Below are 22746 nucleotides of genomic sequence, written 5' to 3'. Positions count from 1 at the left end.
CCTATGTTTCATCATCTTGATTCTGATGCCAAATGGTCCCCACCTTCCCCTAGGTTTTCAGCCAGCCCCAATCCCATACCTGCTGTGTTTCCTTCTGCAGCTCCCAGGCTGGACAGCCTTTCCTAGCCAATTTCAATTTCATCCTTAAAAAACACTGGACTGTGTTACTTCATCCTCACTCCAGTTCTGGCAGGCCTGCCACCCAGTTTCTGATTGTGGCTGCTGTATACTTACAACTTCTTCTGAATATTAAAGTAAAATGTCAGTACAAAATGCTCACAAGCTTTAAAACTATTCTCCTCTTAATATGTATTCTGACAATTAAAATATTCGCAGCCTTAACTTGTATTAATGGTAAATTTTCCTGCAGATTTAAATGTATTCTTAAATAATCATCTGCATAAAAATTGAAAATACACCTTTTCCAGTGTTTTTACTAGAAAGTTTCTAGGGGTGTGAATCATTGGCACTTGTTAAGGAAAGTACAAGTCATCTAAAATTTCAAAATTATTTTCAATAATTTTGTCTCTGTGTTAACAGCTTTCTATTAGTATTTGTTTTGAACCTTTCTATGTCATGAATTTGCACACCACAGCAATTATAGCATTGTAATAGTTGCTACAACATTGTAATGTGCAGTTGTTTGATATGAGGGGTTGCCTATTACATCATGAAGGACACATACCTATGCTCTGGAATATTTATACTCTGTGAATAGAGACCAAAATACCCTGGGCAAAACTAGCAACTGTATAGTACACCTATCTTCAGAGATTGGCACCTACTGGAAATACAGATAAGAAGTTACATAATAGACACAGCTTTCCCCTCACTTTTATTGTGTCTTTTAAATCGTGTGTTTTGCCTTTTGCAGTTCTCTGAAATACTTCACATATATCAGACATTACAGCCCCATTGTTTAAAGAAAGCCCTTTAATATATGTTTACTTTTAAGCAACTCTCAGGTTCCAAGAACTTCAATGGACGATACATAATCTTCAGTTTACACTCATGATGAAGTGTCTCCCTTAACACTGATCCCTCAGGAAAGTCCCGCTGTAATGAGGAGAGTACATGTGCTACATGAAAAAAATATTGGAGTTTGTGGGTTCTTCAGGAAGGCTTAAAAGAGACAGCTACTTTAAAATGCAAAATTATCAGTCCTGACAAAGGTAGTTCTTTTCACACTTTGTGCAGGTGATTCAGAACAATCTATTTTGGAGACAAACTGCGTTTCTATAATGTCTCATAATCCAAGGAGCAAATCTGGGGTTTTTTCCTCCAAGAAAAAGAGATTCTTCTCTTCTAAAAGAGTGAAAATAAGTCTACAATAGCTCATAGAAGAAGATTCAGGATTCCTGGATTTTGATTCTCTTTTTGGACTACCACTAATTTTTAGGAGGCTTGATGAGTTTGACTAAGCCTCCACCTTTGTGGATCCTCTCCTGGAAAGAGTTACCAAGTTTCACTGAGCGCACACCTGCTTTTTTGTATGGACTCCTGGCTCTAATTCCCTGTGTATCATCCAGGATTTTCTTACTATAATCTCATTTGTATGGCCTATTATTAACATACATGCACTGCTGGAACTCATCTCTCATCCTTCTAATGAGGTCCTACAGAACATGAAAGAACATAAAATAGCACTAATTCCTTCTTTTCCATGGTCTAGTGAGTTTCTTCTGGTGTAAAGAGTGAGAAAAAGAGAATGATAAAATAAAAAGCCTGTATAATAAAATCCTGAAGTTCCACTTGTATTCCAATCTTGTTTGCTTGTTTGTTCATAATAGCCTTTTAAATATGCTTAATATTTTAATATACTTCCTAACAGAAAGTAAAAAAAAGTCAATTACCTTTTAAAGAATGGAAGTTAAAAATATCTTTATTTGCCTGATACAGAGCTAAGAACAGTTCCAGGTACATATGATGCATTGTAGCTTTAACCAGTTTTCATTTTTCCTTATCAGCTTTGAAGGACTTGCATGCAACAATCCACTATCTTAAGGAGGAAACAGGACTTGCAATATTACACCAAAAATATTGTATTCCTCTAATACTGACACTATAAAAATCCTAAACAGAAAGGCAGTTTTTTAACAGTTGTACTCTATTTTATATTATGTTTTAATTTGTCATGATCCACATGGTTAATAACTGGGCAACCAATTTCTCTTTAGTTTCATTGTATGGGGATGATAAAGGAAAAATGACATGAAAAATATCCCTATGTGCCACAAACCTCTCCTTGGCAGAACTTCAGCTTCTTAACGACTTCTCTGAGCTTATGCCTTTTCTTCTTCCATTTCTCAGGACAGTATCATGTTATTTTTCTTAGACAGATACTCCCAGTTTGCAGTGCACTAAAGGGTTAACTGAAACAGAAACTGAATCCTATCACGAGATAGGGAATAGGGTACAACAGATAATTGTGAGGTTATTGTACAGCCTTGCCAAAGACTAGAAATTATGATACTACGAGGAGTATCTGTGATTTTTTAGATAAAGTATGATCAAGTGTCATAATGTATTTCAGAGACAGGATGTGAAATTTAATTATAAGAATATGTCTAAGGCATTGGGTGAAAGGACTGGCAGACAAGTAAAAAGAAAAGGGAGTTTATTCTCTATAATGATAATACAAGAATCTGAAATTTACTGTACCTTCTTGAGTTAGTTTGCGTTGACAGACACATTTCAAGTGGGCTTTTGCAGGATTTTCTGCAGTACAGGGAAGAGCAATTGTTCTGGGGAATATTTCTTCTTAAAGTTACAGTACAGTAAAATTATTTAACTCATTTTAGCTCTCCTGGTTCTTCACACATGACTAAGTCATCATAACAACCTTTTCTGTCTTTTGAAGCATTGTATTGTACCATGGAAGGAACTGGGTAGCCTGTGGATTTCCTCCTAATGGAGACTACTGTAAAATCCTTTATTTCCAGTGCTTGATAGACTCATTAAAGTTGCCAAGGAGAAACAACCAACACAAGCTCTAATTGGTTCCAAATAAGATCCCTGCTACTACTACAGTGATTTACTTTGAGCTCCCGTTGTAGAATTTCAGCGTGATGATTTGCCCCAAGACTCACACAAGCTGGAAAATAACCCCCTGCAGGCTTGCATTAGGGAGGAGGGAAATAGGCTCACTCTTTCCTACCACCTATTAGGTTCACATTGGCTTCATTTTGCAGTGTTTTTCTTGTAAAGGATGCCTTTCTGTGCACTGATGGAGGATCCAGCCCATGCTGACACTGCCACGAAAGGTTCTGTGAGCTACTCTACTTGACAGAACTAAAAGAGTAATATTATTTATTTCATTGCTTTGCTCAGTGGGGTAATCTCACGAGATATGAATCTCTTCTTCATGAGGGCCCTGGGGAGAGCAGGCAGAATGAAACAGCCACACTTTGGTACAATGGAAACAGCACAGACCAGCATACTCAGGCTCCAACAGCAAATAGCAGACCAAAATACTGGGTATGACACCCAATATCTTAATTTATTTGGAACAATATTCTGTAGGCTGCTTGCTTTCAAAATAGATCTGCTTCTTCCTCATGAAAGTGTAAGATTGTCTTGAAATGGCATTGATGCTTCACAAGCCTCATTTGTGACAGTCAGGCGAGGAAGGGTCTCAGAAATGAAAATACTGTTCTGAGGTCTGAGTCGAAGACAGCTGTGAAGTGTTCTGACACGTCCCATCTTTCTTACCAAGTACTACCAAATCTCAAAACCCACTTTCTGCAGAAAGTGGTCTCCTGAGAGCAGAAAAGGGAAAGAGAAGATGGAGTAGCAGACATTATGTCTTAAAGCATCAGCAAAGAACATGAAGCTATTTTCACTCTTAGGGGACTACAGAGCTTTGGGAGTTTTTAAAGAAATGAAAGCTTCCTATTTTTCCAACATTCTTTATAAGTTACACACTCTGCAGACTATACTTTACTGTACCACATTTTTAGGTTATTTGTCTTCATTTCTCCTCCTCTTCTCAAATTCACATCTCCCAAGACAACTTGGTGTGAAAACTGCAGTTGCTATTGAGAATAGTGCTTCATATTAGTGCTGCTCATTAGTTTCCTAATGCTTAGAAACTTCTGCAACACAATTCTTGTTCAAGCCTAATAAAGAATAATTTGCCCTGACTACTCAATGTTGAGTATCTGCAATGCCAGCTGAGAATAAAAGTATTTGCAGATATTCACCACTTCTGAAAATCTGGCCTAGTGTGCCTCTGACTATATACCCAGGTGTGGGTGCCCCAATCAGAGGCTATTTAAAAAACAATCCTTTAAAAATGCCCATATAGCTGCTTTCACATCACAGAGAAGAAGGGTCTATAGCCAGAATTAGAAGTTCCTGGCTCCCAAACACGCTCTGACCACACATCTCTTGTGCCAGAGAAGAGGGCCGGAAGCAAGGGTGCAAAGGAACTGTAGCAATAGGTAGTTCCTTCTTCCTTCTGATCAAACTGTGCCTGACAAGCCTCAGTCTCTTTGTGGGTACTGCAGAGCTACTTTCATGGGGCCCAGCTGCCTTAAAGGGCTCCAGTCATCATTGGTGCATGAGGATTTGTCAGGCAGCACTAGTTCTTCATGTATGACTTGTATGTCTTAGTTGCTGACAAAATTCCCTCTGAAGTTTTACAGTGAGCTTGGGAAGTTTTGACTAAAAGTCCCAAATCCCTGCAGACAGGTGATAACAACAAAATCTCATATTTTGGTTTTGAATTCTAAAGAAAGTGTCAGGCAGTTATGTTTGCAGGCACAAGCTTGATCCCCTAACAACTCAAACCCCATCAAAACAAACAAGCAACAGAAGGTAGATGAGAATGCACAAATTCAGCGTGTGCTAACATTGCATGATTCTGGCAAATCTTATGTTCCGTGGGGACTCACTATTATTTGCATGCCAAGTCTTGGCACCATGACTTGCAGTGTACAAGTGATGTTAAAATACAAGCCCCAGCCTGGGCAATTAAAGTGGAGAACATCAGTCAGATTTAACATGGACTGCAGGGCACGGATCTCAGTACAGAGGAAGAGAAGTGGCACCGCTTGAAACCTCAGCAACAAAGAACCACAGGAAAGGCTGCCAGCCTGTTTGCCCCGAACTACAAGGTTGTCAGGCACAGCTTCCATGTGTCCCACATCCAACAGAGGGGCTGTGCTTAAGCAGGATAAATCCCCCACTGCGAGAGTGAGTAATTTATCAGAAGTTGACATTACACACTTCATCTTGAAGTGACACCCTTCCGCCTGGCCCTGACCCACAATGGAGAGCTGGCATTCCTGGGAGCCGCTGTCATTTCCCACCTGCAGAAAGCACACTGCACCCTTCTCCCTTGGTTCACTGAGAACAACCTGGCTGTCTGGCCATCCTAAAGTTTGGGATGTGGCTCAGAGGGCCGGGAAGATTGCTCATGTCACATCTGTGATATTTAAGATTCTTGGTTATGATAACCATGAGATCACTTGTAGAACCTTTACAGGCAAAGGGCCACCCACACAAACCAGAAGTGAGCACATGTCAGTGCCATGCACAGTTCTGCAGGCTTGAGACATGGTACAAGTGGCACAAAGGCTTCTCCTGACAAAATGTTCCTGTCACTTCCTGATACAAAAGAACATCAGGAAGAAAAAAAAAAGAAAACAAAAACCCCAACACCAAACAAAAAAGCCCAACAAAACAACCATCATCAAGAAGATTTTCCAACTGCGACTTTCACATACTGGCAAGACTTCTTCATAGCCCTGCTTTGAGAAACAACCAATCTGGCATATTCTGACACCAACATCACTTCTAGGCCAGAGCCCAAGCCAGACAGGAACATGAAGGAACAAATGCACAGCTGTATCCTACTCATGTTGAAATATAACCATGTGAGGACATGATTTTTCCAGGCCTCACATACATATGGCTTTAGAGAGATCCTCAAGGGGCATAGTGTGCTGTATTACAAATTCCTCATAGATGACACGTAATTACCTCTATTTTGGAAAGGATTAGAAGAAACACTGGAGGGGAGTCCAACCAGCAGCATTCCTTAAATATCATACTAGCAATTTAATTTCAATTGCGTGGGTGCAAAAAGATGTATAAACAAAAAGGCAAATTACTCCAATGTGGAGTAAACAAGAAGCTACACATGTCTGTGATGCTATAATGTCAGTATTCTCCAACTCAATTTACTGTATAGAACTAAAAGGGACACAAAAACCCCAAAACCTCAAAAAAACCCAAAGCATTTTCCCCCAAAAATATTTGTATGATTTCTTTTAAGAGAAACAAATAAAAATGTGCATCTGTTATTATTCATTTGTAGGTCCTCTGTAAGCTCCCTACAAATGGAGACAAATATTACTATTATAGGAATGTTGACTAAGTGAGGCTTACGTGATCCAGTCAAAAGGAAACCATGTCAAATCCAGCACCCAAAGAATGAGGCCTCTCTGCACTACAGACTGGATCCTTAACTTATGACGTTTCTCCCTCAAGCCAATGGAACTCTGAAAATGTACACTAGCTGAGGATCCAACTCACAACATTTTATCAAAGGTCAGATGATCAGTGGCACAATCTGCTTTAATCAGGATTTATGAGCACCAACAGCCTGCCACAGACAGCTACCCACATGTTATCTCTGCTGAACATAACTCAAAATGAGGGCTTACCCATTTGAGGCACTCTGCTTTAAGTTCCTGTCTTTTTAGACCTGTCCTATGTGCTCTCCCTTTTGTTGCTGTACTCCTTTCCCCCTTCAGTTCCTTTGTGGAATCTCCTCGGGTAAACCGAAAGCAAGCAGATGTGGGTGGGGTAATGTAATGTGGGAGCTCCTCCCAACTACTGGAAATGCAACTTCAGTTATAGTAAGGAACATTTCCCAGTGAACTTTCATCTCAGTTGAAAAATAAATGAGGATGCCTGATCTTTCCCCCTCGCCTTGCGCTGATCATTTCAAGAATATAACTTTGGTGTAGGAGCTTCAAATTATTGCAAACTGTCACAGGGGATGAAAAGTTCACACTGCAAAGCCATGCAATGTTCACTCTCTCCTGTTTCTTAAAAACATCAGGGTTTAGGAGTCTGATAGCCAACAGAGATATACTATGTATATAATACACATCTTGTACTACACGCTCACTCTTAACTTCGGATTTTAGCAAAGTTGCCCAACATACAGGTGCCAATTAGGAAACTAGAACCAGTCTGCACACAGAGATTAAGTGATTCAACACAGTGTCTCTGCAAACTGTCATTAAAAGCAGTTAAAATTCTTTACAGGGAGAGCAAAAGTAAAGAGGCAGAGACCTATTTTTGGTATTGTTTTACAATAAAATATACTGTACACCATAACTGACCCGTTCACCACTCTTCAGCTGCATTCAGCTAAAATCAACCAGAACAGACCAAATCTGGGCATTCAGGGGAGAAAATGAGAGGAAACACAAGGTTAGGGAAATCTTAGAACCCAAAGTATTAACTTCTACAATATTACCTGGGTGTCTAATTAGCCAATTCATTTCAAATGATTGCTGCCAAATTTCAAATTACTATTAACAACACTAACAAGGCTGATTGTGCTGATGACACTTATGGCCAAACAAAGAAGGATCTTAGTTTCTCAGGTTCATTACACACATATGTGCAGAGCAGGGCATGTTCCTTCCCTGAAAGAACTCACAGTTTAAGTATCACTGCACAGGATGGATTCAAAGATACTAAACACGAGAAGGACCAATATGAGAGTAAAATCAGTTTTAGAATTATTTTAAAATCTTGATTATCTCTAAGTATGTGCACAACTAACAACTGTTGGCTATAAGTATAATAAAATGCAGTTATTCATTACAGAATTAGTAGAATATTGATATCTAGGCATTCACTGTGAGACAATAAATATATTTAACAGTGACTATTGGATTAATACAAGGGTAGTATAAGTAACATTTGTATTTCTCCCCCACTTGCTCTCAGCCCAGAATCAGGTATCTTCATACACTGTCTCTACCCATTGCACTGATGACTATTGACATTTGGCAGGAACCTGCACTTTCAAATATCAACTTAGATTCACTACGGTTACATTTTTGTCAAACAATATGATGTCATAGCATCTGAAAAAAGTTGCCCCATGTCATACAACCTCTTAGTTATTGTCCTAAGAACATGCACACACAGGTTTCTTTTCATCCTGTCCTGATCCTCCATGTACAAATAAAAAAAAGCATATAACACATTTAAGCCTTGGAAATATATTATCTGGAATTTACCCTTTGGATTACCATTAAAATGTAAAAGAAAATATGTCCAGATGACCCAGTTCCACATATATATGATAGTACACGACTAACTGCCTAGCAGACAAAAACACCACTCTTAAAAGACATGTTTTCAAATTCTGGAAGTGACCTCAGTGGACAAAATTTACCTGTGTTAGTATCTCTGCACACTTAGACTATTCTAAAAGGAACATACACACTTCTGTTCCATACTTCTAGTAAAGTCTTTCACCCTTTCTCTTGCCTGTGTTTAGGACCATTTTTATAAGTGAGAAACGTTGATTTCTTATCGGAGCAACTTTTGGTCCATCTTTGCTAATCTTGGCACCTTGTGAACAACTAGTTTTGTGTTCTTCACTCCCACAGGCATCTTTCATGTACAGGTTGGAAGTCAAAGGCCAACGAGTTCCTTACTCTTTCCTCATTACTGTCTTGCATAATGTGATCTTGGTCTTGAAAGAGTGTTAAAAAGCATTGCAAAGCACTGATACTAATATTAAAATGAAATATACTGGAGGAAACAAAAAGGGTGAATGAATGAATGAATGAATGAATGAATGAATGAATGAATGAATAGCAGTGTTATGATAATTACATATCTGATGGTTCCAGATATAAAGACTGAAAAAATTGTGTTCCATGTTAAATCAAGTAATAGATTTTAAGCAGATCATAGCCTGGTCTCCCACACTGCATATTGCAGGCCACATAATCACAGGCAATTTCTCAGGCATCACACACATGGATGCCAGGATGAAATACAAAAAGCATGGATGGTCTGATCTCTTAAATTATGTCAGGATAGCAGGAAGTTTTAAATTCTTGTCTTGATCCTTCCACTGACTTGAGAAGGTAGTATAACCAGTTTGCCTGAGTGTCACCATTTAAATAGTCAGAGTACTTACTTATCCCACAAGGATACTGTCAGGTTTAATTAATTATGTCTGTGAAATCCTTTCTAAATGAAAAGTGGCAAGTATGATTTATTAACTAAGTCTAAAACACCACTGCAGAATCAGAGAGTAATCATTGTTTTATCAAGAGAATAACATTTCTCATAAAATATGTTTCAAATGGGAAATTGTAATAACAGCCCTTTTATTTAGAGTTTTCTGTGAGGAGCAAGGCAATAGACTTTTGGTGAGTTCTAGGAATAGAAGTATAATCAAGAACAAGAGATACAGGAACACTCGCCCACTGACATTACTGTGGCACCAGCTAAACAGCATTGCATAATCATGAGAGTGGGGACTGTATATCCAGCACTGTTGTAGGGCAAAGCTGAAAGAAAACTACTCCTCTGCCTCTTAAACGTTGCTTGCTTGTAGTCTGACTATGTGCACAAGTCTCCTGGATACAACCACCCAAATACAGACCACAGCACCAGAGAGAGCACGGCATTAGTAGCACAACACTACCTGTAAAGTGGCGATGTATGATCTACAAAGGGTCTGATTTATGTCAGTGTGACTGCACTGCCGCCAGCTCTCCTGCTCACAGGTGCATCACAGCTCTAATCTGAAGGCAGTATCCAAGGGTGAGAGTGAGGAATGACAAGTACCTGGCATTGATGTACCTCTCCCAGGCTGCAGTGGGCCCGCCTTTTTGGACCTCTTCTCACCACGATGATATAAAAACCCCCACAGATAAGAGCGTAGACGGAAACATTCAGAGACCTGTGAGTGACACTAATTCAGCACATCCACTGGACAAGCCTGTGGCCCAACTCTTTCCTGGACAACTCCACCTAACTGGCCTGTACTGGCAAGCTCCACACCCTCAGTGCCAAGAGCAGGAGTTTCAGAGGAGGAAATGATTCATGACCTCAGAATGCAAGTGAAATCCCACAGATCTAAGAAAATATTTATTAATCTGCATACGTATATGTGCACACCTCACATTTGCCAATTAACTTTCAATCAGATACTGCAAATGAATAAAAATACCCCAAATCCAGTGGAATTTGGCATCAGGTAGGAGGCCACAGATATGGCACATGATTAAAAACGAAACAAGCAGTACCGTGTGACTTAAAATACAATGTCAACTGAATTAGGGTCTGATCTAGCAAAAAATAACCACAGCCTTTCCAGACCACAGACACGTGAGGTTTGAATGGCTGCACTGTGTCAACAGGACATGTAATTCAGAAATATCAACTTGCTATAGAAAATAAAGACAGTAAGAGATTGTCTAGATTGGGTCAGAATTCTTTACAGAAGTGTTATATCTAAAATTTCTATAATGTAAGAAATGGTGGGTAAGTTTTGATTTGTGAGTTGCCCAAGATAAGCCTATGGGAAGATCCTCTTAATGAAATTATTACTCATTTGTTTACATTTGCAAGTGAAGTCCCCACTTCAAGTCATGCCTCTGTTTCTTTGTTTCCCAGCATCCTCCTTTTTATCACATGAACTTAAGCAAGCCATCCATGACAGCCTCTTATCCACACTGGCACAGGCCTGGCCATGCAGCACGGCTCTTCAGCAAGCTAAAAGGGTGGGACAGTCACATGACTGAACTTTCTGGAACAGCCACACAGTTGAGACACAAGCTCCATATTCCTAAAACAGCATCCATGCTTCAGAACTGAATTTAGCTGCAGGCTCTGACAGAGGAGCCCGTCTTACTTGCTAACAGGGGATTTTCAGGGTGCCAGGTGCCTCTCTGGCAGGAGAGCCCTCACTTTGGGGGCAGACCAGATCTGAAGTGGGCAGATGACACCATAAGCAAGAGTCCTTGCCCAGGATGTTACTAAGCAAAAAGGCGCTGCAGATAAAATTGTTATCTGGAAATAACGTGCCAAGTATTTCATACTGCAGATCTCAAGGCAGTCCCATTACATCTTCGCTAGTGTTTGAAACAGTTCCCACCAGAGACAGCTGGCAGGAACCTGCCTTCAACTACCCTCTAGATGGATATAGAATCATAGAATCGATTGGGTTGGACAAGACCTCCGAGATCATCAAGTCCAACCCTTGGTCGAACTCCAGTCCCTTTACCAGATCATGGCACTCAGTGCCACATCCAATCTCAGTTTAAAAACCTCCAGGGACAGTGAATCCACCACCTTTCTGGGCAGCCCATTCCAATGCCTGATTACTCTCTCTGGAAAGAATTTTTTTCTGATATCCAACTTAAATTTCCCCTGGCAGAGCTACAGGCCATGCCCCCTTGTCCTATTGCTGAGTGCCTGGGAGAAGAGACCAACCCCCACCTGGCTAGAACTTCCCTTCAGGTAGTTCTAGACAGTGCTGAGGTCACCTCTGAGCCTCCTCTTCTCCAGGCTAAACAACCCCAGCTCCCTCAGCCTTTCCCCATAGGACTTGTGCTCCAGTCCCTTCACCAGCCTTGTTGCTCTTCTCTGGACCCACTCCAGCACCTCAATATCCTTTCTGAACTGAGGGGCCCAGAGCTGAACACAACACTCAAGGTGTGGCCTCACCGACGCAGAGTACAGGGGAAGGATCACTGCCCTGGTCCTGCTGGCCATGCTATTTTTGATACAGGCTGGGATCCCATTGGCCTTCTTGGCCACCTGGGCACACTGTTGGCTCATGTTGAGCTTCCTGTCAATGAGTACGTCCAGGTCCCTTTCTGCCTGGCTGCTCTCCAGCCCCTCTGTGCCCAGCCTGTAGCGCTGCAGGGGGTTGTTGTGATATGCGGAAAACATTGAGGAGATTTGAAGCCACCAAAGAATGCAATGGTTTCACTGGCCAGAGTGTAACCATACTGTGAACATACTCTGTAAACACACTTTTCTGGAGAGGTAGAGGTGTGACTTTTTTTTTTGCTAATGAATTCTTCAGTCTCTGGCTTACAAGTAGTTACTACCTGTCATGAAGAGCTGATTGTGGACTCCTGCTCCAGATCACCTTTCACCCCAATTTAAACACATTTGATGTGAGTATGTAATTGAATCATGGAAAGGCTTGAGTTGGAAAGGACCTTAAAGATCATCCAGTTCCAACCCCCCTGCCATGGGCAGGGATGGTACCCACTGGATCAGGTTGTTCACAGCCCCATCCAACCAGGTCTTGAACTCTTACAGTGACAGAGCATCCTCAGCTTTTCTGGGCAACCCGTACAGTGCCTCACCACCCTCTGTGTAAAGAACTCCTTGCTAACATCTAATGTAAACCTTTCCTCTGTTAGTTTAAACCAGTTACCCATCATCCTGTCACTACATGCCTATGTAACAAGTCCCTCTCCATCTCTTTTGTAAGCCCCCTTTAAGAACTGGAAGGCCACAATGAGGCCTCTCCAGAGCCTTCTCTTCTCCAGGCTCAGCTCTCTCAGCCTGTCTCCACAGGAGTGGTGCTCCAGCCCCCTTCAGGATCTTCCTGGCCCACCTCTGCACCTGCCCCCACAGGTCCACATCCTTCTTCTGCTGGAGGCTCCAGAGCCGGATGCAGCACTCCAGGGGGAGTCTCAGTAATGTGGAACAGAAGGGCAGAATCCCCAGCTGTCCTGTTGATCCAGCCCAGGATGCCTTGGGCTTTCTGGGCTGCGAGTGCACATTGCCGGCTCATGTCCAGCTTTTCATCCAGGAGAACCGCCCAGTCGTTCTCCACAGGGCTGTCCCCAAATACCGGAGTGAGGGTCCTCTCCCCACGCACGTGCAGAAACGCCCGTGGGAGCGAGCACGGCGAAGACGCCACGGAGACGAGTCCCTCGTCCTGCAAGTCCTTGTGTGAAATTGGCGCAGGGTTTGACAGGGCGATTCAGGGCAGCGCATTCCCACGCCATTCCCTCGCAGCGCTTCCGGCTCCTTCCCTGAGGGGCAGCCTTCCCGTTCCCGTCCTCTTTCCCGGTGCCGCTCCCGCCGCCGCCACGAGTGGGAGCCCTGGCCCGTGTTTCCCGCGGCCCCGCCCGCGCAGAGCCCGCGCGGCGGGCCCTGGAAGGCCTTTACAACCCGGCACGGACTTCGTGAACAGGAATCACAAGGCCCTCCGGGTCTTCCTTTAACCGCGCGCGTCCAAAAAGCAATAAAATGGGATGAAAAAGCGCTGCGGAGGCGCCGGGCGGGGCTGAGGGCCCGGGGGGGAGGAGAAGTAGGTGGTGGGGGAAGTGAGGGCGATGGGGGCGTGGCCTGGGCGATGGGGGCGTGGTCTGTGGTCTGGGGGCGTGGCCTGTCGACCCCGCCCCGCGTGACGTGCGTGACGCACCGACAGGGAGCCATGGCGGCGGGGACGGTGCTGGAGCGGGATCTGGAGCTGCTGTGGGTGCGGGACCCGCTGTGCCCGCGGGCGCGGCCGCTGCCCCTGCCCCTGCCCCCTGGGGGCGGCTCCGTGTACCACCTGCGCCGAGCCCGCGCCCGGGAGCTGGTGAGTGCGAGGGGGAGGGCGGGAGGCCTCGGAGGCCCTGGGCTTCCGGAGCTCCGCGCAGGCCGCCCGGGCCGGCCCGCTGGGCAGCCGCGATCCCCACCTCTGAGCACGGTTGTTTTCGTTGCTGTCGCTTAGCAGAGCAAGTAGCCTGTTATCTGTATTGTTTTTGTCTGTGTACACATATGTGTGTGTATATATACGTGTACAGAGAGAGTAATCAGGCATTGTAATGGGCTGCCCAGAGAGGTGTATTCACCATCCCTGAGGGTTTTTAAACTGAGATTGGACGTGGCACTGAGTGCCATGATCTGGTAAATGGACTGGAGTTGGACCAAGGGTTGGACCTGATGATCTCGGAGGTCTTTTCCAACCCAATCGATTCTGTGATTTTATGTGTACACGTTGTGGTGGGTTGACCCTGGCTGGAAACCAGGCCCCACCAAAGGTGCTTTATCGCTCCCCTCCTCATCTGGACGGGGGAGAGAAAATGTAACTGAAAGTTCATGGGTTGAGATAAGGGCAGGGAGAGATCACCCATCGACTGCTGTCATGGGCAGAACAGACTCGACCTGGGGAAATTGATTGAGTTTGTTACCAGTTAAAGTTAGAGCTGGGTAACGAGAGGAAAAACAAATCCTAAAACCTCCTTCCCCCCACCACTCCCTCTTTCCCGGGCTCTACCTCTGTCCTGCCAGCAGCACAGGAGGATGAGGAATGAGGATTATGGTCAGTTCATCACAGGTTGTTTCTGAATTTCTCCTATAGCACAGCTTCTTCTAGCTGATTTAGACTGTGTTCAGTCCTTTGGTGAGCAAGAATTAAAACAAGCACCACAGAGGATGTTTATTCTTTTAAAAATGTCTGATTTTTACTTTCTCTCTGTTCATGTATGAAGGAAGAAAATATCACTGCTTAATGATTTTCTTTATCAGAATGTTTAATTTTTAGTTGATGATATAACTCTGTTTTATGATTTTTTCAGAACATTCCTGAAGAAAACTTGTATGTGAAGTGTAATGGGCAGCTGGCCAACGATGAAGATGTGTTGCAGAGTGGAGCTGTTTATAGTCTGGAACCAAGACTTTGTGGTGGAAAAGGAGGTTTGTTGTTTAACTGCTTGTTATTGATTAGATTCTTAAAAAATATTGACAAAATTCTGCTGCGCTGTAGTCTATGCAGGTAGGAGGAGTTCTCACATATTAGCAGATCTTGTTGTGTGTGTGACTGTGATCTGATGTCCCTGAGCTGAAAACAAAGTGTACATGGAAAGCTGAGAACTGAGCAGGGAAACTGCAGTTCAGCTCTTCTTCACATCCTTGTTCAGCTTAGCTTTCTTAGTAGAAATGTGGAACAGGCACCCAAGTGACTTCAGAGTTGAAATTGTGTTGAAAAGGACCTGTCATTTTGGGATCCTGGGCTTCATTTGTGGTCACTTAGGACAAATATCTCAGGTACAACTAGTCTGTGATTTGGTTGTTATATGATCTAGTTGATTTTATCTTCTCTTATTATAAAAACCACATAAATACCAAAGAACTAAAGAATTCAATCTAAGCTGGACACCTTGTATTGACAAAATATTTTAGCTGTGTTGCTGAAGGTGTGTATTAACGTGGCCACTGACAATGTGGGCGTTCCCTAAAATGGGATGTGATGTGTGAAGCAAGCTTAGCAGGGTATTTGAGTGTGGTTGGAATCAGTGTATTTGCCTTTTGAATGCAGTTCTCAGAACCTCAGTGAATGCTGCTGACTTTGGGGAACATCCCTGACTGGGTGTCTCAGGTTGGTCTGCATTCTTCAGAATGTAAAATTCAGTAGTATGTTTGATGAACTATGCAAATTTTCCTCAGTAGTGGCAGCAATTAAGCTTATTAACTCAACAGAATACCTTTTTTTTTGCCTCATGATACAGTAGACCATCTGGCTTGGTTACTGTTTATAACACTCCTTAAAGGTCCTTTTTAGACCCTGAAAAGTGTAGATTTGTTCAGTTTCCAGTTAAAAAACCAGTGCTTGGCACCTCGCAATTGCATGAGGGATTCTATTGCTATTAATCCACACTGTGTTTCTTTCAGCCTTTTAGACAAGGGTCTTTCTCCAGCTGGAGACAGCATAAGGTGGGCCTGAGTGAGAGGAATTCGTGGTCTTACCTGAGTATTCAGTGGCTGAGGAGTGTATAGATACCAGTTTTGGGCAGCTCTCCAGCATAACTTTGTGCATCCTGATCATCCTGGTGAAGCAGATAGGGCTATCTGCTAAAAAAAGCTATTTTGTTTTTTGTTACATTTTTAAAAGGTGATTTAAGCTTGGTGGAACTAAGGATCTTATGGGGAGAAGGTGTATCCTGGCTAAATTAGAAAGGACTCAAAAATGTTATTTTGGGGTGAAAAAGGTTTGAAAGCATCTTGCTGAGGGAGCCCAGAGATAGGCTTTCCTGTTAGAAGTGTTGCATGTGTTCCAGTAAATGTGGGGTCTGTCTGGTGTGTCATCAGGAGCACAAAAACAATTGAGTGGTAAACAGTGGGTACCTGAGTTTGCAGTTAGTGCTTCAGCATTTCACCCAATGACAGTTCTCCAACGTGTGGCAACTTTTAACTTGCCCTTTAGTTTAGCTGTCTGGAAGGAGAGGAAAGTGTTGAATTCATTGTATTCTTTTTCCACAGTGAATTCTTCTGTTGTGTGTGAGCTCATATCCTTTTGTTTCTGTTTGTCTAATTCTTGATAACTTTCTTCTCCGTAAGGGTTTGGGTCGATGCTGCGAGCACTGGGTGCTCAGATTGAGAAGACAACGAATAGAGAGGCTTGCCGAGATCTCAGTGGGAGGAGACTTCGAGATGTCAACCATGAAAAAGCGTAAGGCATTTTCTTAGAACCTGAAATCATAAAATAATGTGATCCTGTAGTTCACGCTTAACAAAAGAGGTCAAATGACACGCTGTTGTAGCAATGAAATGGCACTTTGAATACTAAAAAAACCAAAAGTGAAATCTTAAGTACAGATGGACTAAAAGCCAACAGGACTCTCCTGACAGTAATTCTATTATTGCAAAATAGATGTGATTGTACTGCAGCCTTCTGAGAGACTGCTCTGCACATCTTGGGTGCCTAATCTGGAATTCTCACAGTTCTCCCTGAAAGCTACAAGACCACAGTGTTGGGGATATATGACCTTACTGCTGTTTCTGGCTTTCAAAGTCATAGAATCGATTGGGTTGGAAAATACCTCCAAGATTATCAAGTCCAACCCTTGGTTCAACTCCAGTCCATTTACCAGATCATGGCACTCAGTGCCACGTCCAATCTCAATTTAAAAACCTCCAGGGATGGGGAATCCACCACCTCACTGGGCAGGCCATTTTTTTCTGATCTCCAACTTAATTTTCCCCTGGCAGAGCTTGAGCCCGTGCCCCCTTGTCCTATTGCTGAGTGTCTGGGAGAAGAGACCAACCCCCACCTGGCTAGAACTTCCCTTCAGGTAGTTCTAGACAGTGCTGAGGTCACCTCTGAGCCTCCTCTTCTCCAGGCTAAACACCCCCAGCTCCCTCAAAGTCTACTCTCTTCTCTGTAGCAGAACCTCTATCTGTTCCTTCAGTAATTCCCCTGGATGTTGTTAGTTGACCTTTCCTGTTGTCTCCCAGTCGTGGCAGGTGGTGAAAACATTCTGTAATTGCAAAGCAACAAACTGGTATTACATTAAATGTCAGAAACACTCATTTTCATGCTTCTGCCATCTGCAGGATGGCTGAATGGGTGAAGAAGCAGGCAGAGCGGGAAGCAGAGAAGGAGCAAAGGCGCTTGGAGAGGCTGCAGCGGAAGCTGGCGGAGCCCCGACACACCTTCACAGACCCGGAGTACGAGCGGCAGTACCGGGAGATGGCAGAGCGGCAGGAGGAGGCCATCCGCATAGGTACTGCAGCTTAGCCTCACCTTCTGCCCTAACTAAAAAAAATAATTGCTGATAGTAACTTTCAATTGAAGGAAATTTGAAGTGTCAGTAAAATTTGTTTGACTTAACTTTGCCTCTTCGTCTGCAGCGTCTCTTAAATTGCACTAAACAGTGTGACACGATACAAGTGATGCTTCGTGTTGCTGTGCTAGTGTCACCTCATAATGAGCCAAATTCTGTGAAGGTGGTGTTGTAGTTGAGCTGTAAGAATTACCTTACCATTTTCTGTGAAATGATAAAATTACCTTGTTTCACTTCCTGGTCTTTGTAGTTACTTTATTTATCCACAAGTTGTTCCTTTGCTGGCAGACAGATGGTGAAATTTGAGGCTGAATGGAATGAAGAACCTGAGAGTTCAGTTCAGGAATCCAATACTAATTGACTCTGCCTTAGTAAATCCATGTAGGAAAGCTTTGCCTGCTGCTGAGTTTATTATGCAGCTTTGAGTCTTCATGAATGTGCACCAATAGTGATTCTTTTCCGTTAGTGTTTTAAACTACATCTGAAATGAAAAGATAAGTGGAATTTACAACATACATGAATTATACTCTGCTGAAATAGACTTTCAACTTTGTTTGGAAGGGTTGCAGGTTATTGCCAGTAAAGCGGTGTCATCAGAAAGTGGCAAGAGTCGAAAGCGTCCGTGTGAACCTGGAAAGAACGGAACAAAATCTGAAAAAAGAAAATGTCTTTGGTGAGCATTATGTCTTGTTTTTGCATTCAAATTTTAAGCCTTGAACTGGATGAAAGGTTAGACACGTACAAATAAGCAGATTCTAATCTGAGATGTACATTGAAATAGGAATAAGAAAATTGAAGTGATTAAGTCACAGAACTGAAAGTAAACATTTCTGCATTCCTCTAATTCGGTTCCAGCTGGAGCAGGCAAACTTTATTTGCAGAAGTAGGCACTTTTTTTTCCAACACCCGTTCTAATATGGTTATATTATACTACTTCTCATTGTCCTTTTTTATGAATGAATTAAGTTTGAAATGAACTTAAAACGACTTTTTTCCTGGCATTTTTCACCTAATGTAACATGAAAGAGAAGCCACTGATTCCAGTAATTTCTGTATTGGGAATGCTGTGAAGAGCTATCTCTTTTGGGGCTCTGTGTGTTCTGTTCAATATCAGCAGCTCTTCCATTAACTATCCTAAATAACTGTTTGAGTAGTTCACTGTATCTCTTTGAAGTGGGTTTTGGAAAGAGAAATGTGACAATTAAAAAAAAAAAACTTAAAACAGATGCATGTTAACTGGTAACATACTCCCTGTGCCAGGATGGGATTGGACGATGCCAACACTTCAGACTGTGAGGATGACAACAAAGATGAATCCCCTTGTACATCTGACACAAGTTGTCCATCAGGCAGCAGATACAATGAAAATGCTGGAAATTCAGATGAATGTTCCAGCAGTGCAGAGGATAGTCCATCTGCCAGTGCAGCTTCTGCTTCAGCAGAGGATAGTCCAGCTACCAGTGCAGCTTCTGCTTCAGCAGAGTCTAGTCCAGCTACCAGTGCAACTGAGAAACCACTGGAGCAGCCAGAAGGAGCTGGAAGAGATCTGCAGAGAGCGATGTGCACAGGTGGGCAGACTGAAATTCCTGCTGAAGAAAATAGTAAAATGACAAAGCCCCCCAAGGAAGAGGCTCAAGAAGAGAAAAAAGTTACTCAAGCTCAGAAAGAAGAGAAGCAAAAAAATGTTTCTTCTAAGGCACAGGAAACAAACCAGTTACAGAGCACAGTAAGTATGAAGCTGCACAAAAGGTGGTATGTCTTTCTTCAGTTGCTGTTACAGCTGAAGAAACACAAAAGCTTCAGCTACAACAGTGGAGCTTTTCCCAATGGATTGATGAAAGCCCAAGTGATACTTGGCAGTTAAGGGTGCAATACTTGTGGTTCATTGCTCCATGCATAATATTACTGTTAAAGATCTCTAGAGCTAATGAATCTAGACTTTAGCAATAAAATAAAGTGTGGTGCTTTTTTTTAAGGCTGGAGCATTGCTTGGGTTTTCTGCCTTTTTTCAGCTTGAGCAGAAAGTCTGCCATGAGCTGCCACTGCCATTGACTGATCTCTCCTATGTGAAAGTTTAATGTAGTTCAGTGGAAAAAAGACCAAGGATGTAATCTGGTCCATTAGAACTTTGTCATCTACTGTACTATTAGAGCTGGTAAATTTTAAACAGGATGTTTACCATTCTTCTCTGTTTACCTCTTGCTCAGTATTTGTGAGAGTTTCTATTCTTAGAACAGGAAACTCCACCAATGCCTTGGCAGATTGTTATTGCAGGTGGAAATATTTTTATAGTAGTCCTTGACGAATATTTTTTTTAGAAGTAGGGTGAGAATAATGAGCCAACCAGTCATTTTTTGTGTTCTTAGCAGGACAAAGGTTCTAGTTCTGCTGGTGAGGTTTCTTTGATGAGCGCATAACAGCATGGTCTCATTTGCACTGCTGATAATTACTTTTGCTGTGATACATACCATAAGCCTAATATGTACTTTCAGGTGCACAAATTGAGCATTGATTTTGTGTGTTAACGCACTTTTTTTGTGTGTTAACACACTTTTTTAGTGTGTTAATGTTTAGTGTTAGTGTTTAGTGTGTTAGTAAATTCCAGCATTTGAATTATCCATCCTTGAGCTGTGTCTCGTGGATGAGGCCCTGGACTTGGACTAGACAATCTGTAAAGGTCCCTTTTGCCCTCAATTAGCAGATATGCTAATTTTCTTTTAAGATGAAATTTTAATCCTCTTTTTTTTTCTGTGACAGGATGAGATGTGAACTTCTGAACTTGTTTTTTGGCTTAGTCTTACTAAAAAGAGATGCTTTTATTTCTATTTCTTTAATTATATTAGAAATAACTTTTCATTCTCCTTCCTGCTCCTGATGGAGGTATATTGGTTGTATTCTGCATAAGGCTAAAAAGTTGCTATTAGCTTTTCTGGGCCTCTGGAAGTCAAGATTTAGTTTCTGAACTGCTATGGGACGTGGTGGGCTGCTGTTTTTAATTCAGCTTTATCTGAAGTACTGAACTTTCCTGGGCACAATCAGAATCATGGAATCTCCTGAGCTGGAAGGGACCCACAAGGATCATTGAAGGACCTGCACAAGAATCACACTGTGTGCCTGAGCATGTTGTCCAAATGTTTTTGCAACTCCCCTTTTTCTTGAATGTTTTTCTCTTTTCAGGAGGTGGAACCGATAGACCTACTGGCGTTCAACTCTGCTGCTGAATTGGAAGCCCTGGGCTTGGATAAGCTGAAGATGGGATTGATGGCTTTAGGACTGAAATGTGGAGGCACTTTGAAGGAAAGAGCAGCAAGGCTTTTTTCAGTGAGAGGTCTGTCAAGAGACCAGATAAAGCCATCCTTGTTTGCAAAACCTTCTAAAGGGAAAAATGCTGGATAAGTTTGAGACTGTTTACCTTTTTGCATGTATATTTCATGTCATTAAATAAAAGTTCTTGGTATCCTTTCAAATGAGTATCCCCTGCTTGTAAATCACATCTACAAAATAAGCTTCATTAGAAGCACAAGGAGTTAGGAAAAGGATGAGCAGCTGGTAAGTACATCATCATATACAGGCACAGCTCTTGTGGCTCTGTTTGACACTGTTCTGAAAACATAAACTGTAGCACTTGAAGGCTAAATAGTTACAACACATTTAAACTGTTCTCTGTTATAGCTCGGTGTGGGATCCAAAAGGAACAAACTTGACAGTTTGCAGCTTATCATTAGTGAAGTTTGGTTTATATGATGAGCAGTGGCTTAAGTGCAGCAAATGGTGGGGTGGTTAAGGTGTTTGGTGGCAGTAAAGCACCTGACATGGCTGACATTTTAATCTGTACGGGAGTCTTGGAAAATTTATGGAGGAAAAAAGGGAGAGAGGAAGGAGAGAGACATTGAGAGTCTGTTAATCACATCTCCTGGAGGTTGCGACAGGACAAGTGGATCCTGAGTAGAAAGAAAGTAGGTTTGTGTACTCAATGTGTTCCATTAAGAAGCTGGAATTGAGGGTGCCTGGGAGGTCACCTCAGCATGATGAGGTTTTTTGCTGGTTGTAAGTTTATCTGGGAATGTCAGATGCTGGCAGCAATCCCTGCTTGGGTGGCAAACATTGTGTGCTTACAACCAGCTCTCAGAAAGCTCTTAGAGTGTATGGAACAACAGAGCCTTCAGCTCTGTGAACACACTGGAGTTCTGTAGCATGGCAAGGGTAACATGGGCCAAAAGTGAATGGGCCATGTTAATGACAGGTTTTGGTAACAGCACTTGCCCAGGTTATTTCCCCTCACTGCAATATGCACTTGCTTCAGCTGCACGACACGGCCATTTCCAAGCCTACCCCATGCGTCACCCGCTTGACTTTTTTTGTTAGAGATTTCTTGTTAAACCAGATCACTTCCTGATGAGGCATGTGCTGTGGCTCTAACAAATTTATGCCAGCACAACCGAAGCTGCATTACATAAAGTAGAGAATAAACACTGGTTGGCGAAAGAGAACTGGAATATTTTAAGCCAGCACTAGTGCCAAACACTTTAGTGCTCAACTCTGTGTTCACTAGGGCCAGAAATCAAAGAAATGCCTTACATCTGTCTTAAAGAACAACAGCTGTACCTTGAACCGCATTTTGGCACATTTATTTGGGAATATTTTAGCTTCTGCTGAGCTAAACAGGAACAAGCACCTGCTCTGGGATATGCCCACACTGAGGATTAGCCTAGAGCAATATCGTGTCTACTGTGTCTAGAGAGGCATAGGGGTGCTCACTGGCAATTCTGGACTTCCATCTGCCCATAGGGCAACCTGAAAACAGCAGGATAACAAACACGTCTCAGATTGATCCTTAAACAGAAGAAAGAAGTAGGTGAAGTGCTTTAAGGTTTCTTGAGAATTTGGACAAGAACAGAGAAGTCAAATGTTAAAAAAAATATATGTAAACAAACAGTTCCAATGTTGTATGGGCTATTTCCATAGGACGGAATGGCCTCAGAGTAAAGGTGATCTTTCTAAGTCCAGGGCCAGAGGATAATGCAGAGTTTGCACCACCTTGCCTGTATCTGGCTTTTCTCAAGGTTTAATGTAGCTTTGGATTTCAAAGATGTTTCTGGTTGTAAATGCAACAAAACTGTGAGCATTTTCCCAGAGAAAAAGCTCGTGCTCCCACACAAACACTTCCCCAACA

The 22746-nt window shown here is 42.5% G+C and overlaps 1 protein-coding gene across 1 annotated transcript; it reads left to right on the top strand.

The window, feature by feature from the left end:
* The first annotated feature begins 13432 nt into the window (after nt 1-13432).
* SDE2 (SDE2 telomere maintenance homolog) lies at nt 13433-21040 on the top strand. Its single transcript, XM_071579665.1, has 7 exons — nt 13433-13606; nt 14589-14706; nt 16348-16459; nt 17344-17513; nt 18135-18246; nt 18834-19299; nt 20751-21040. Exons 1-7 carry the CDS (start codon nt 13460-13462, stop codon nt 20967-20969), a joined length of 1344 nt encoding a protein of 447 aa, XP_071435766.1. The 5' UTR covers nt 13433-13459; the 3' UTR covers nt 20970-21040.
* The last annotated feature ends 1706 nt before the right edge of the window (nt 21041-22746 follow it).

The sequence above is a fragment of the Pithys albifrons genome, chromosome 2, assembly GCF_047495875.1.
Source record: "Pithys albifrons albifrons isolate INPA30051 chromosome 2, PitAlb_v1, whole genome shotgun sequence".
In the NCBI taxonomy this organism is placed as follows: Eukaryota; Metazoa; Chordata; class Aves; order Passeriformes; family Thamnophilidae; genus Pithys; species Pithys albifrons.
Note: the sequence above shows the minus strand (reverse complement) of the source record. Positions and strands in the feature narration are given on the sequence as shown.

Bases quoted from the DNA above. Each gene is read 5' to 3' on its own strand.
- SDE2 (XM_071579665.1), top strand. From the start codon at position 13,460: ATGGCGGCGGGGACGGTGCTGGAGCGGGATCTGGAGCTGCTGTGGGTG. The intron at 17,514-18,134 runs GTACTGCAGCTT...TTTGTTTGGAAG, and splicing joins GGAGGAGGCCATCCGCATAG to GGTTGCAGGTTATTGCCAGT. The intron at 19,300-20,750 runs GTAAGTATGAAG...TTCTCTTTTCAG, and splicing joins CAAACCAGTTACAGAGCACA to GAGGTGGAACCGATAGACCT.